The sequence below is a fragment of the Phyllostomus discolor genome, chromosome 1, assembly GCF_004126475.2.
Source record: "Phyllostomus discolor isolate MPI-MPIP mPhyDis1 chromosome 1, mPhyDis1.pri.v3, whole genome shotgun sequence".
NCBI lineage: Eukaryota > Metazoa > Chordata > Mammalia > Chiroptera > Phyllostomidae > Phyllostomus > Phyllostomus discolor.
In genome coordinates, this window is record NC_040903.2 from 39,129,068 (window position 1) to 39,144,324 (window position 15,257).

At 32.0% G+C, this 15,257-nt stretch overlaps 1 protein-coding gene across 1 annotated transcript in view; it reads right to left on the bottom strand.

The window, feature by feature from the left end:
- Positions 1-15,257, bottom strand: part of TECRL (trans-2,3-enoyl-CoA reductase like) — an 83,305-nt gene that overhangs the window by 14,476 nt on the left and 53,572 nt on the right. The window contains exons 6-9 of the mRNA XM_028507947.2: positions 11,503-11,608; positions 10,281-10,353; positions 9,845-9,888; positions 306-363 (exon numbers count right to left, since the gene is read on the bottom strand). Of these exons, the coding sequence (XP_028363748.1) occupies positions 306-363; positions 9,845-9,888; positions 10,281-10,353; positions 11,503-11,608 (281 nt within the window). The remainder of the gene's footprint in view (positions 1-305; positions 364-9,844; positions 9,889-10,280; positions 10,354-11,502; positions 11,609-15,257) is intronic.

A 15,257-nucleotide genomic window follows, 5' to 3' on the forward strand; every position in this document is an offset into this window, starting at 1 on the left:
ATACTTTCAGAAGAGGCCTGGTACCTTACAATGTGATCACCTTACTCATTTTAATAATTAACTGTTATGTAAACTTATCCCAACATTACTGAATATATTCCTCTTTTCTCTCATACCCTACCCCTTCCTTCTTGTTACCATCCCTTGGTTGCTATTTCTGTGAGTCTGTTTTTGTTATGTTTAGTTGTATTTTAGATTCCACATAAAAGTAAAACTATATATAATTTTGTATTTTTATTTAAGATTTTTAAAAATAATTATTATCATAATTCACCCTAGAGTAGATTAAAATAAAAAGGACTTACCTGTATGATTGGGATGAGCCAATACTACATTGATGAAATGATTTCCAGCTTCACAAATCTGCAAAGCATTTTAATTTTTAGTGTGATATGCCTGTGCCTGCTAAAAAAATGTTTCTGGTAGATATATTACTATCAATGTAATATACTAATCCCAAAGATTCAATAGATATGTTATTGCTCTAATTAAAGGAGAGAAAATGTTGCAGTCTAACAATAAGAGAAGTTGTTTGTGGGCTTATACAGAACCAAAATAATGTCACATTGACTTAGAAATCCTAAAGATATTATTTACCCTGTTTGATAACCAGGCTCAAATCAGTTGATGAATCAAGCCATGCTGATTATCTGTTTTGTATTTTTATGGGGGGATATTTTTATGTCATGAAAAGACAAGTCATGATGCTGATCATAAACTTGATACAATTGTGCATATTCTACACTTATTAACACAGTAAGAACCTTTCTTCTCCAAATTACCACAGTAAGGTTGGTAATTTGGTTCTCAGCTGGTTTCAGCTCAGCTTACACAACTCTTCATAAGCAGCACTGTCCTGCACAGACACTGGCTGTGTGTCTGTTTTCAGTCCCTTTGCTCAGGCACATCTTCTAGTCGTCCTTGTTAGTAGGCGATTATGACCCTCAGGCCTCACCAAGGTCTCCCAGGACTAATGTTCCAAAACACAAACATACATCCTTGGAAGGTAAGACTCTTTTCTTTGGCTGTCATGTACATCTTATCCTATTTAACACAAAGTATATACTCAACATATAAATACTGTGTTTTTTAATTGTTGTTCAAGTAAAGTTTTCTGCCTTTTACTCCCATCCCAGCCCAACCCCCAGCCCTCCCCGCCTCCCTCCCATTCCCACCCCCCTTGTTTTTGTCCATGTGTCCTTCATACTTGTTCCTTAACCCTTCCCCTTTCCCCCTGAAATTCCCTCCCCTCTCCCTTTTGGTCACTGTCAGTCTGCTCTCTATTTCAGTGTCTTTGGTTATATTTTGCTTGTCCATTTGTTCTGTTGATCCTGTTAAAGATGAGATCATATGGTATTTGTCTTTCACTGCCTGGCTTATTTCACTGAGCATAATGCTTTCCAGTTCCATCCATGCTGTCGCAAAAGATAGGAGCTCCTTCTTTCTTTCTGCTGCATAAAATTCCATTGTGTAAATGTACCACAGTTTTTTGATCCATTCATTTACTGATGGGCACTAGGTTGCTCCCAACACTTGGCTATTGTAAACTCTGCTGCTATGAGCATTGGGGTGCATAGGTTCATTTGGATTGGTGTTTCAGGGTTCTTAGGATATAATCCTAGCAGTGAAATTTCTGGGTCAAAAGGCAGATCCATTTTTAGTTTTCTGAGAAAATTCCATACTGCTTTCCATAGTGGTTGTACCAGTCTGCAATCCCACCAACAGTGCACTAGAATTCCCTTTTCTCTACAACCTCTCTAACACTTGTTGTTTGTTGCTTTGTTTATGATGGCCATTCTGACTGGTGTGAAGTGGTATCTCACTGTAGTTTTAATTTGCATCTCCCTGATGGCTAGTGATACTGAGCATCTTTTCATGTGTCTCTGGATTCTCTGTATGTTCTTCTTGGAGAAGTGTCTGTTCAAGTCCTTTGCCCATTTTTTAATTGGGTTGCTTGTCTTCTTAGAGTGGAGTTGTGTGATTTCTTTATATATTTTGGAGATTAAACCCTTGTCTGAGGTATCATTGGCAAATATGTTTTCCCATACAGTTGGTTCTTTTTTTATTTTAATACTCTTTTCTTTAGCTGTGCAAAAGCTTTTTATTTTGATGAGGTCCCACTTGTTTATTCTTTCCTTTCCTTTATGTCCCTTGCTCTAGGGATATCAGTGAAATACTGTGTTTTTAAAAATGGGTTGTGTTATCCAAAATTTTTATTGTGCAGAGTCATTCAGTTTTCACTATATTCTTTTTAATTCAGTTCTTTTAATGTTATTAATATTTTAGCATATAACTGATTTTGTTCCTTTTTTGTTTCAGCATTTTGGTATGCATTTATCCACATATAACATTATTCCTATAACTGTACGAGATACTCCTACATTCTCCTTATTAAAATGCAAAGCTCAATTTTGAATTTTTAGACAATGATATTATAGTTGAAATTATTTATGTGTTAGTGCAGTTAAGACCATGGACTTTGGTTGGATGGATGTGTTGGTATGTAGCATCTTTCACTTACACTTTAAGTGATTTAGATATTTGAAATTTCATTTCTTCATCTAAATGCTAATATAAATGTTTGTCTTATAGGTATTAAATGATGACTAAATAAAATCAAATACTCTCATAAACTGTTCAATAAATCTTTTATGATAATTTTAGTTACCAATATCATCAATAGAAATTTCTTCAGGAAATGAGTCTACATTCGTCTCACTTCTCTAAATTTCTGTCTCACACATTGTCAACACTACAAACACTTAATTGCCAAATTAATTATTGTGTATTTGTTTCTCATATCTGTTGCTCATCTATCAGTCCAGACACCCTATCATACTTATTTTCATCACTCACAGAACCAGTCAGAAAATATGATATGTGGTTAAAAATATTTATCAATAAGAAATTAACATATCAGCCCTGGATGGTATAGCTCAGTGGATTGAGCGTGGGCTGCGAACCAAAGCATCACAAGTTCGATTCCTAGTCGGGGTACATGCCTGGGTTGCAGGCCACAGACCTCAGCAACCACACATTGATGTTTCTCTCTCTCTCTCTTTCTCTCTCCCTTTCCTCTCTAAAAATAAATAAATAAAATCTTTTAAAAAATCTTAAAAAAGAAATTAACATGTCAAATATTTCAGAACAAATTACATATTACAAAATGTTTATCTTCTGGTAAAACACATTTGCTTTATTATTATCAATGTTATATATTCATTCAACCATCCAAGTATTTTCTTCTTTCTACTTATCACAACAGAACTAATAAAACATGAATCTTCTACTTAAAGTATGAGCCTTGAATAATATAGCATTTTTGTTTCAGTTAGCCCAGCAGTGTAACCTTATACTAATTTCATAATTTACATTAGGTGCTGTTTCCCCAGGCCAATCAGTAGTTATAGTGATAAAATCCTTTATATACATATATATCTTTTCTTGGTATGGGGAGGAAAAAACACCAACTGTAGTTATATGCTTAGAGATATTTAATTTATCAGCAGCTTAACTCCCTCATTGATTTTTTAAGAGCAATTGTGACTATTTGTAATTTTCACCTTAAGAATTACCTTTAAAATTCTGGGGAATAAGTAAGTTCAACACAGTCTGCAATAATAATTTACTTAGACTAGAGGTGGTTGATATAATTTCCTTTTGGTGTAGAGCTCAGTAAGATTAGAAAATTCAGTTACTGCTACAAACTCAGCATATGGTTCTAACTCTGATTAAAATTCCAGGGGCACATTAATTGTGAAACAGTATTTCTTGAAATGATTTACACATTTCTCCTGAGTTCATTCTTTTTAAAATTAGATGTATTCACTTGGCATATTATATGTTACAAAACAATTTAATAAATAAAGTTTGGGGGCATTTCCTATCATAAAATTTGATTTTACATTATTTAAATTTTAAATTATTTTAAGTAACATATATGGGTGCTATCTACTATAAATGTATAACCCCTGTGTAACAAAAATGGTGGATTGTAGCTATTAAGTATACAAAAATGTAAGAAAAATACTAAGGAAGCATGTCTACATTTATTATGACAAATAATATTAAAATATTATATATAAGAGCCATTTTCGGCATTATAGTAGTAGAACAAATTAATTTGAATTTAATTTGTCTTGCTCATATACAAATAAGCAATTTCTGACTATTTCATTTTTTCCAAAAATATAATGTAGTAAAAAAGAGTTTATATTTTATAAATATATCAAGGTCAAAAAAGCAGCTTGGGGACATTGTCAGAAGTGCCTTAGCTGTAAAGAACAAGATGGTTTAGACTTTAAAGTCACTGTCTGGCTCACAGCCCTGCTGAACTGTGCACTGAATGGAGGCAAGTTTATGGTGTTTGGGGCTGTTTTAACCACAATTGAAAAATAATGAAGCTGCTAAGGATGTGTTTTTAATGATAATAAACTTTAATATAATAATTAATGAAAATTTAAATAGTCTCTATGTTTGGATGCATATGAGGGCTTAAGGAAAATAAAATAATATTCATTTGTGCTTATTTTACTTAATCTTTATTGAGTAATTTGACTACTTGTCACTTCACACTAGTATTTGTTTGAACGAATACAGGGTGTTAAGGATTCAGCAGTCCGTTCTGTATTCTTCAAAAGAATCATTATATGGATAAATATGAAATTGTCAGCTAACATAATTGAAAAAATCACAATGTTTGCACATGAATATCACCTTTTTCTTAAATGGTTTCATTTAGAAAGTAAACAAAAATACTTTTATTTTTTTCACTCCCCCCCCCCCCGTCTCTGACATTTCAGTTTCATTTTTAATCAGTACTACTAAGTATTTAACAAAATACAGTGTGGGGTGTCAATTTAATAGTCCACAAAAGATGTGATTAAAATATTAGAAGTGATGTATCACCTCTCACATTATGCTCTACACTTTTCTTCTGAAAATATCCACCATTGAATCTCAATGTCCCGAGACTGGAAATATGATTGGATCAGAATATATGGAATTTCATCATGAAAGAGGCTTTTTGTTTACTACCTGGTCAGTTGCATGCTGTTTTGGGGGCAGAAAGAGCAAATGCCAATGATCAAATCTGATCAAAACAAGGGAGCAGAGGGAAGATTACTGCAGAGATCCACTTTTATATAATTTATATATTAGTCTTCCTCTCAAAATTCATCAAGTTAAACCCTCTCTACTTTAAATAAGTGAAACTGATGTTTTCATAGAGCAAAATCCAAACAGCCTAATACAGAACCTGTAGACATCAAGTAGTGGCTCTGTCATTCTGTCTTAGTAAAATCATTTCAGTTTTCAGAGCAAAATCTAACAACCTTTATGATCTTATAATATACAGAGGTGGGTAAAAGTAGGTTTACAGTTGTATGTGACACAGTTTGTTCTAGTATTATTATTTATTATTTATGGTAATATATATTATTATTAACCTACTTTTGCTCACTTCTGTATTTACAGAAATGAAAATAATCTGCTTTAATTCTGTATATACTTGTTCCCATTACAGTTTTATATGTATTACTATTGGTATTATCATTAGTTATCGGCAAAGCTAATATCTTATTTTATCATTTGAGCAATGTGATAGTCTTTTTATTAATGTATTTAAAATATAGAATCAGTAAGGAAGTGTGGTGTGGGATGGGTGGAGGGGAGCAAGGGAGGAAAATTGGGAAAACAGTAATAGCATAAAATAAAATATTTAACAGTAATAAAAAAACAAAATGTTGAATCTGCTGAACTGTTTCTAACTCTCATAAGCTGGTTTGTTTTGAATTCAGTTATTTTTTATTTTCTCTATTTATAACAATTTTAATGATAATTATAAGTTGTTTTATTTATTTTACCTGAATCAAGTTTTTAATAATAATGAAAATAGTGGCTAAATATATGATTACACAGGGTTTCACCTATAAAATATGTCAACTTCTGATCTTTGGAAGTTGGTTTCTATTTCAAAGGGTAAGTTATATTCCCATAGACTGAAACTATTTAATAATATAGGGCAATATTATACTATCTTAGCATTCATAAGTCTTAAAACTTATAATAATTTATATAACTATGTTAATAAAATTACAGAGCTTTATTCTAATTCCTCATTTCTACCAATTTATATACATTTATATATCTACCCATTTATATACAATTATACTAAAATAAAAAAATAATATGCATTATGTTCAGAAGAAATGTCTTCAAATGTTACCTAAGGTTTAACAGAAAATATACATACTAACCAATACATTATTTTCATTAAGACTTTATTTTTTATATTAGTTTAAAGCTTATAGTAAAATTAGGGGAAGGTACAGAGATTCTCAATGTGCCCCCTGCTACCACACACACATAGCCTCTCATTATCAACATTGCCCACAAGAGTGACACATGTGTTCTAATTGATGTACCTACATGGACACACCACTGTCATCCAAAGTCTATAATATGCATTATGGTTCACACTTGGTGTTGTGATTCCAAGGGTTTGGATAGATGCATGATGAGTATCCACCATTATGATTGTACAGTAATTTCAGTGCTCTAAAAATCCGCTTTGCTCCTTTCATCCCTAATCCCTAGTCCCCTCTCCCTTGGCAATCACTGATCATTTTTCTGAGTTTTCCATAATGTGATTTACTTGGATTCATACAGTATGTAGCATTTTTCACAATGGCATGTTTTGCTTATTAATACATTTTAGGTTTTTCCATGTCTTTTTACTTTTATTTTTAAATTACAGTGTATACTCAATATTTGTATTAGTTTCAGGTGTGCAGCACAGTGCTTAGACAATCATATACTTTAATCCCCTCAGTATTTCCAGTACCCACCTGGCACCATACATAGTTGTTACAAGATTATTGACTGTCTTCCCTATGCTGCACTTTTCATCCTCATCTTGTTAAGGCTCGATAGCTCATTATTCTTTAACACTAAATATTATCTAATTGTCCGACATACTACAACTTATTTATTCTTCTACCTACTGAGGATACCCTAGCTATTTTCAAGGTTTGGCAATTGCATGAATAAAGTTTCTGTAAATATCCTTATGCAGGATTTTGTATAGACATGTTTTTTACTAATTTGACTAAATATCAAGGAACATGATTACTGAATCATACGGTAAGAATATGTTTAGTTTTGCAAAAAACTATACCACTTCTTCCATTTACTGGTTGTACCATCTTGGTTGCAATTGCACTAGCAATGAGTGAGAGTTCTTAATCCTCCACATTTTCTCTAGCATTTGGTGTCAATGCTCTGGATTTTGCCATTCTAATAGATATATGGTGGTATCTCATTGTTTTAGTTTGCATTAATCTGATGGCAGAAAATGCAGAACATATTTTGATACGTTATTTTTTCCTATGTGTATCTGTATGATAAAGTCTTGGCTCATTTTTTAATTCAGTTGTTTGTCATTTTATTGTTGAGTTCTTTATATATTTTGTATAACAGTTCTTTATCAATTGTGTCTTCTGCAATTCATTTGTCCTGTCTATGCTAGTTTTGTCCTTCTCTTGACCTTATCTTCTACACTGCAACTATTAATTTTGTATAGTTGTTCAGATATATTTTATTGTATTTTTAATTAAAATTTATCTCTCTTGTACCCACCTCCACTCCCCCTCCCCCCACAATCACCACACTGTTTTTCCTGTCCATGAGTCCTTTTCTTGTTTACATCATCTTTCCACCCAACCCCACCCCAAGAACTGTCAGCCTCTATCTACTATGAGTCTGTCTCTCTTTTGATTGTTAATGAAGTAGCTAATCAGTATTTTTTTCATGGACTGTGTCTTTGATTTTGCATATAAAAAGCCACTGTCATACCTACATCTAGGTTTTCACCTATGTTACCTTCTAAGACAGAGGTCCCCAACTGCTGAACGGGCACGGACAGGTACCCGGTCAGCGTCCTATTAGGAACTGTGTGGAGAGATTAGCTCTCCTGAGCTCTGCCTCCTGCCCCTTCCCCCTCAGCTCCCCCGACTCATCGGTGGTAAAACCGTGACAGAAAGGTTGGAGACCATTGTTCTAAGAGCTTTATAGTTCTACATTTTACATTTAGCTCTGAGATCTATTTTGTCACTTTTCGTGAAGGGTGTAAGGTCTGTGTCTAGATTCTTCTTTTAAATGTGCATGTAGGTTGTTCCAGCACCATTTATTATGACTTTCTGTGCTCCATTTTATTTACTTTGCTTTAAACAATATATTTTACTTCTGAAAATGAATAATTGTAGGATTTCAGGTAAAAATTCAAATATTGTATTTATATCATTGCATAAAGTGAAAACCAAATGTTATTTTATTAGTTTATTTGTTGCATGAAACTAATACTTTCTTGTATAAACTTTGTCCTAGGGGATAATATTTCTGCTCTATAAACTCTAAGTTTATGGAATCTATTTAATGTTTAAGGTTTTTATTTTTATTTTATTTCTTTCTACCTCATTACCACAATTCTGGTATCACCTGAATTTTATTCATTTTTTATTTTTTTTAAACAAGTTCATCATCTTTTTTTTAAGATTTTATTTATTTATTTTTTAGAGAGGGGAGGAAGGGAGAAAGAGAGAGAGAGAGAGAAACATCAATGTGCGGTTGCTGGGGGCTGTGGCCTGCAACCCAGGCATGTGCCCTGACTGGGAATTGAACCTGCGACACTTTGGTTCACAGCCCGCACTCAATCCACTGAGCTATACCAGCCAGGGCCTGAATTTTATTTTTAATCTATAGAGCTTTCATGAACTATTGTATAACACAAGAATGTTCATATATGGTATAATAATATAGTATAAGAATCATACCACATAATTTTTTTTAAAAATTAAAAGTGATACTTTATGTATACTAACTCTATAGTTAATTATTGCTGACATATTTGTGATAATAATATGTCCATAAATTATTTTTACATTGGTTTTGACATCTATTCTAACAACAATCATTTCTATGGGTATAGTAGCTGCTGATTTTAATTGAGATAATGAGCATATTTTAGGAGTAACTCAGTTTAGCTGAAAAAAAAATAATATAACCAATTACAATAAAATAATGCAATATATTATTATTTTATAATTATATAACTAATGCAATAAAATAAAAATATATGCATTAGTTATATATTGTTATTTTTTAAAATCTGCTTTATAAATACATTATATAAGAAACAGTGATTCCAATTTAATTTGGGTATAAAACATAATTCCTTTGTATTTATTATTTGTATAGCTCCCTCAGCAAATTTGAGAGGAAACTAAAAAGGCAGTAATGAGAAAGTAAATGTAACTTTCTATTGATGTTTATCTGTTATAGTCAGAGGATCAGAAAAAAGTCAAAGCAAACAAATGTTAAATAAAATGATATAATGAACTAAACTGAGAACAATTAAGTTAGATCCTTGTTTCATTCAAAAAAGCCCATGAAAACATAGTTTTAGATGAGATTCAAATAGCACCTAGAATTAGTTAACAATTATGCCAAAGTGTTTTTTTGGATGTTCATCTGTTAGATTTGTAAAACTTTTTGCTTTTAGAGTTTTATAAGTTGTAAATTTGAAGACAATAGGAAGAATTACTGAGTATAATTTTTTCAAATTTTACTATATTTTAAAAAATTATTCATCCTTCATAGATGAGTAGAACATTTTGATTAAAAGACCTAATGACTTGATTATGGGAAGTTAATTTACTTCATTTAATACCATTATGCCAATAAAATAGATATTATCTACATAACAAGTACTTAAATATAATCTGTTTTGCATTTTAATAATATCATAATTAGAGCATGACTAGCAAGTAATATAAATAATACATACCAGAAAATTGATAGCAGATACTGTGACTTGCCTGTTTCCAAAAGCTAGAAAGGAGAAAAAGATATGCAAACACTCATATTTTGAATTGCCATATTATACATCTAATTCAGGAAAGAATTTATGTGAAATGTTAAAATTAACATTATTTGAAGAGCAAAGACAGAATAAAAATTGATGTAGTATAATTATTTTAGTCACACAAATGTATGATTATAGAAGGGTCCATATAAGAGATTCTTCCCGTCAGATTTAATACAGTGTCCTGATGTTATCTTGTTCATGATGAGGACATTGAAATATACAAAAGTAATAAAAGATGAAATTATCTAACAAGCTCACCATCTATATTAACAGTTCCATTTATTTCTTCTAGCTTCACATGAGTGTGTATACATGCAACTTAGTATTAGTTCAGTTAAGAAGAAATTCTACATACATGGTGGTGTGTACCGTGGGTGATTAATGTAGTAGGCAATCCAACAAGTGAAGCCCCAATAAAAGGCACAGCCCTGCATATAACAAAATAAAAGGAGAATTCATATGTGTGTTTGTGTGTATATATATATATATATATATGCACCACACTTCAATAATTTTATATGAAAATGTTATGTTTTCTAAGTTAGATAAATTGAATGTTTATTCACCAAGTAATCAGCATTTTATCATTTTAAAAGTACTTATTTAATATCACTTAAGAAATTAAAAAAGAAAAGAAATGCATTTCTTGTTTAATCCTTATTAATATAAATGGGTATTCATATACATGATTAATGTAACCATGTATTTTGCAAAGAATGGTTTATTCTATCCAACAATAAATATGAATAAAGTAATAAAATAGTAAATTATTTATAATAATTCCTTAACAGAAAATAACATAAGAATTAATTTTGTAACCATTAACAGTAGTGCATGTTCATCTATCAGCGAGGGCAATAGACTGATTTTAGAAGTCCTAAGCTGTAATACCTTCTTGTCAAAAGATAAGTAACTCCAAATGATTTCTGAGGTTTCAAAAATTTCTAGAATTTAGTGTTTCTTTACAAGGACAGCAATGAAATGGTTACCTTGTTCAAATATTTAGAAAGTAGATACTTGCAAAAAAGGAAGATTTTAGTAAATGTATAATTGATATTTAAATGAATTTTGAATTAGAAAATAAATTAAAATAAGTTTTAATTGAATATTTGAATTGTGGCATGATAACTAATATATATTTTCACCTCAATGTTTTTGAAAATTTTCTATTTCATGATAGTTATGTACTGGTTAATAGCTATTTCATTTAACATTTATTTGGAGAGCAAAGACATCACAAACTTGGATTATCATCATTTTTATCACACAAGTTTCTATTTACAGAAGGGTTCATATGTGAGATTCTTCCTTCTCCAAAATCTGAATTCAGTATAGTTTCCCCCCAAAAAGTTTTCTCTGTACTGTACTATACTGTACTATAACTAAAAGCTTCTCTGTACTAATAGTTCAAGACAATTCCAGAATATGGCATTTCAGAACAGAATGTTTAAGATACACTGATAAATTGAATAGAAAAAGTCTTGAGGGAAATAAACATAACACAGTTAATTTACATATGATTTGATACACAAAATAGCTCAATAATAATTAAAATTACACAGCATATTAATCCCCACCTTTATCAAATTTTTCAAAGGTGTATGCCCTGCAGAAATTTTGTGGACAAATAAAGTTTCCAAAAGGTATCGGGTATAGTGTATACAATGACAGAAGCAGGCCAAGCTGGAAAGAAAATGAAACAGAAATATTAAATCCCTTCCAAAAATCTGGCTTGCCTTATGCATTTCTTTTTTAGTTCACTATGATATTCAATATTAGAAAATAATATTTCCCGTAACTAAAAGACAAGTTTTTAATACTCTTATTCTAGAAAAATTTTAAGTGTATTTTATAATAAAAGCACTGTTACAACACTCTATTGATGACACTAGTAATATAACACCTGCCATATACTATATGCTCACACCTGCTCCAGTAATACATATGAATATAATAATTGCAAATGTGCTCATATCAGAATGAAGCAGATAATTTACTAGCTTAAAAATATCCAAAACTTACTGGAATGCATGTGACATTTTATAATATTCAGAATAACTTTTTCATTGCCTGGTTGTCCTTTAGCAAGTACCATAAATTAGAAGTTCAAATCTCATTTTCTATGCAGCCAGTGCCACTTGTGTTTTGTTTAGCTTTAGTTTTATGTTTGGTTTTGACAATCTAACACATTGTATTATCTTGTTTGTGGCTTTGTGTGTTGGTTTTTCTTGCTGTTGTTCTGAGTATCACCCCTTCTTGTCATTTATATAATTACTATTTTAAAAGTAAATACCGATATAATTTAGAGAAATATATTGTACTTTTATACTTAAAAGTAGTTCTATTAACATAGGTATCTATTTTGTGAATAAAATATAAAATTTCAAAACTTTGGCAATTATTGAAGAAAAACAATATGGGTGAAAGATAACACTTGAACTACTACAAGTTGAGCATAAAAATCAGGATGCCACCCTGGTGTATGGGTGGAGCAACATCCCATACACCAAAAGGTTGTAGGTTTGATCCCCAGTCAGGGTACACACCTGCTTCAGATTTGAGTCCTTGGGGGGACATACTGGAGAAAAGTGATCTACATTTCTCTCTCCCATGTCTCTGTCTCTCTCTGTCTCTCTGTCTCACTCTCCCCCTTTCTGTCTAAAATTGATGAGCATATCCTCAGTAAGTACTAACAAAAATCAGCATGACAATCACTTTATGTAAAATGAAACATTGAGATTCTACTGGGGTATTATTATCACATATATGAATTAATTATTTCTGGTTTGATAATAATGACTTTTGGGGAAAAAAAAACAAATAAGCACAAACATACCAGGCCTAGCCATCTGGAAATGTATTATTATTAATTACTTTAATATATAATTGTGCACCTATGAGGGAAGAGACATTTTATATGTGTTGTGTGTATCTATGAACAATAGATGATTTCTGAATTATGGGAGAGAACAAGCAGTATGAATTTCTGGGAACAAAGTTTTCTCCAGGCTGTCTAACTCACGGCCCATGGGCCACAGGCAGCCTAGGATGGCTATGAATGTAGTCCAACACAAAATTGTAGTTACTCAAAACATTATGTGATTTTTATGGTTTTTGTTAGTGCTTGTGTATTTAATGTGTGGCCTATGACAACTTTTCTTCCAGTGTGACTCAGATACACCAAAATGTTGGGCAACCTTGGAACACAGTATGATAAACAGAAACAAAGGCCCTGACATAGGAGGTTGCCTTAAGCGTTCAAAAGACTGATGAGGAAATGGCTATCTCTCCTAACTTGTTAGTTCTTTTGTGTAAGTATTTATATATAATAAATACTTGAATAATACAATTTTTCATTTTGTAAGAAAGTAAAAAAAAAAATAAGTTAGGCCCAGCAATGTAGCAGAGCCCTAAATGAGAAATTTTGGTTTAAGCTATGATACATATAAATTAATTCACTTATTTACTTTATACTATACTATGAGAGCATAGAAACCAAAATAGCACATATTGTTCTGCCTTTATATTTAAATATATGCAATTTTGTGTATTATTAGTAACTCACTAAGTTTGATTTCATGCAAAATATTACCATTTCATTTAATTTTCATTGACTTCCCTTCAAACATCAACTCTCTGTCCTATGCCTAACTAACGGATCATCCTTAAACAAGCTTGGGTTCAACTCTCCTTATAGAACATCATATTTGAATATATATATATATATTATTCTTTATTAACTAAAATTCAAGATACTAGGGCTGTGAAAGAAGACACTGTCTCAACTTTATAGAGCTACAAGAGAGGCAGTGTATCAGTCAGGTTTCTGTTGAGGAAGACTATGAAGGCAATAATCATAGTTTGAAAAGTTGAAGATAGAGATTTTGCAAATAATGGACTTTGAATTGCAGGGGGCATAGTGGAAGGATTCCAGGTGTTTGGGAGGACTTGGGGAAGGCAACTAATGGAGGACAGTAGAGTTTATTGAGATGGAATGTGAGAGATGAGAGATGACCTAAAAATGTAGGGTTAATGAAGTGGGTGACCTACACAGGGATAATGCATGTACACATATAAATATCTTGTCCTTAAGGCAGATAATCAAACTATGAGTGTTGTGTGCAGGAAATGTTTCTCTGGCTACTTTTCCATCACTAATGATGCAGTTAGAAGCTGTAAGGAGGTGTGGTCTTAGCCACAGTTCAGCTAGTTCACACAATTCCTCTCGTGAGAGGGACCATGATAATTTGGAATATGTAGCCTCTATCTTAAAAAAAAAATAAAACAAAACACTGATTGGATGAAAAATAGCTATGGACTACTTCTCCCTGCAGATGAGGAGGCAGATCCTGCCTTAGCCCTAGTGTTTAAAGGCTTCTAGAATTTTGTTGTGGTTGAGTCACATACCAATCTGAACTGACCTGAAAAATACTTTTAACTCTGTAATTTAATTCAAAGCACTTTTGGAGAATTAACATCGGAGTATGTGGTAAATGGATGTAACATTTGAAATTTGATCTTTTTAACCATGAGAAGTGACATCCAACCCAAAATTAGGTTGTCTTAGAAGACTTGTGTTTGTTTCATAGAGCTCTATTAGATATTTGCATTTCAGAAGTACTTTGTGTATATCTGGTCTGGAATGATTTCATATAAACTTAACATATTTGTTATTTTGGAACCATGTTGCACAACTACATTTATCAGTGAGAAGTTAGAAGACATGCTGTGTTTGTGTTTAAGAATAGTAACCGCCTGTGAACCAATTCCTTTGAGAATACCATGGGAAGAAAAATGTTCTTTTTTCATGCTGTGCTGTAAATCTGGTACATGTCATATGTTTGGTCTAAAAACTGAATGCAGTTGCCTTCCCCTTATGAACTCTTTACCCATAATCTTTCTAAATGAATAAGGCATATTTTTTTGCATTTAAGAGAAAGAAAAACACACTAATGTCTCAAAGGGCCTTCAACAACCTCTTCAATAATGACCAAACCATCATGCCTGAGAGCCGTCTCCCTGTGCCTCCCTGTCCCCACTGTGGATCTGCCCTACCAGCATTCTTTGTGTCCCTATAGATAATTTCCAGAGGAAGAGTCCACTACCTTGCTCTTAAAATCTGACTCATCCCTCCAGAGAACAAAGAAAAAAGTTCAAATGCAACTTTCTTAGAAAAGCTACCTCAGAACTCCCATCAAGGTCACATTTTTCCCTTTCATACTCTAAAAGTAAACAGTGTTAAATAAAGTGTATGTGATTTGTTCATCTACCTTACCATTAAAAACATTTTATTGCATAGCCCTTGTAAATCAAGTAATGTGTTAAGCAGTGA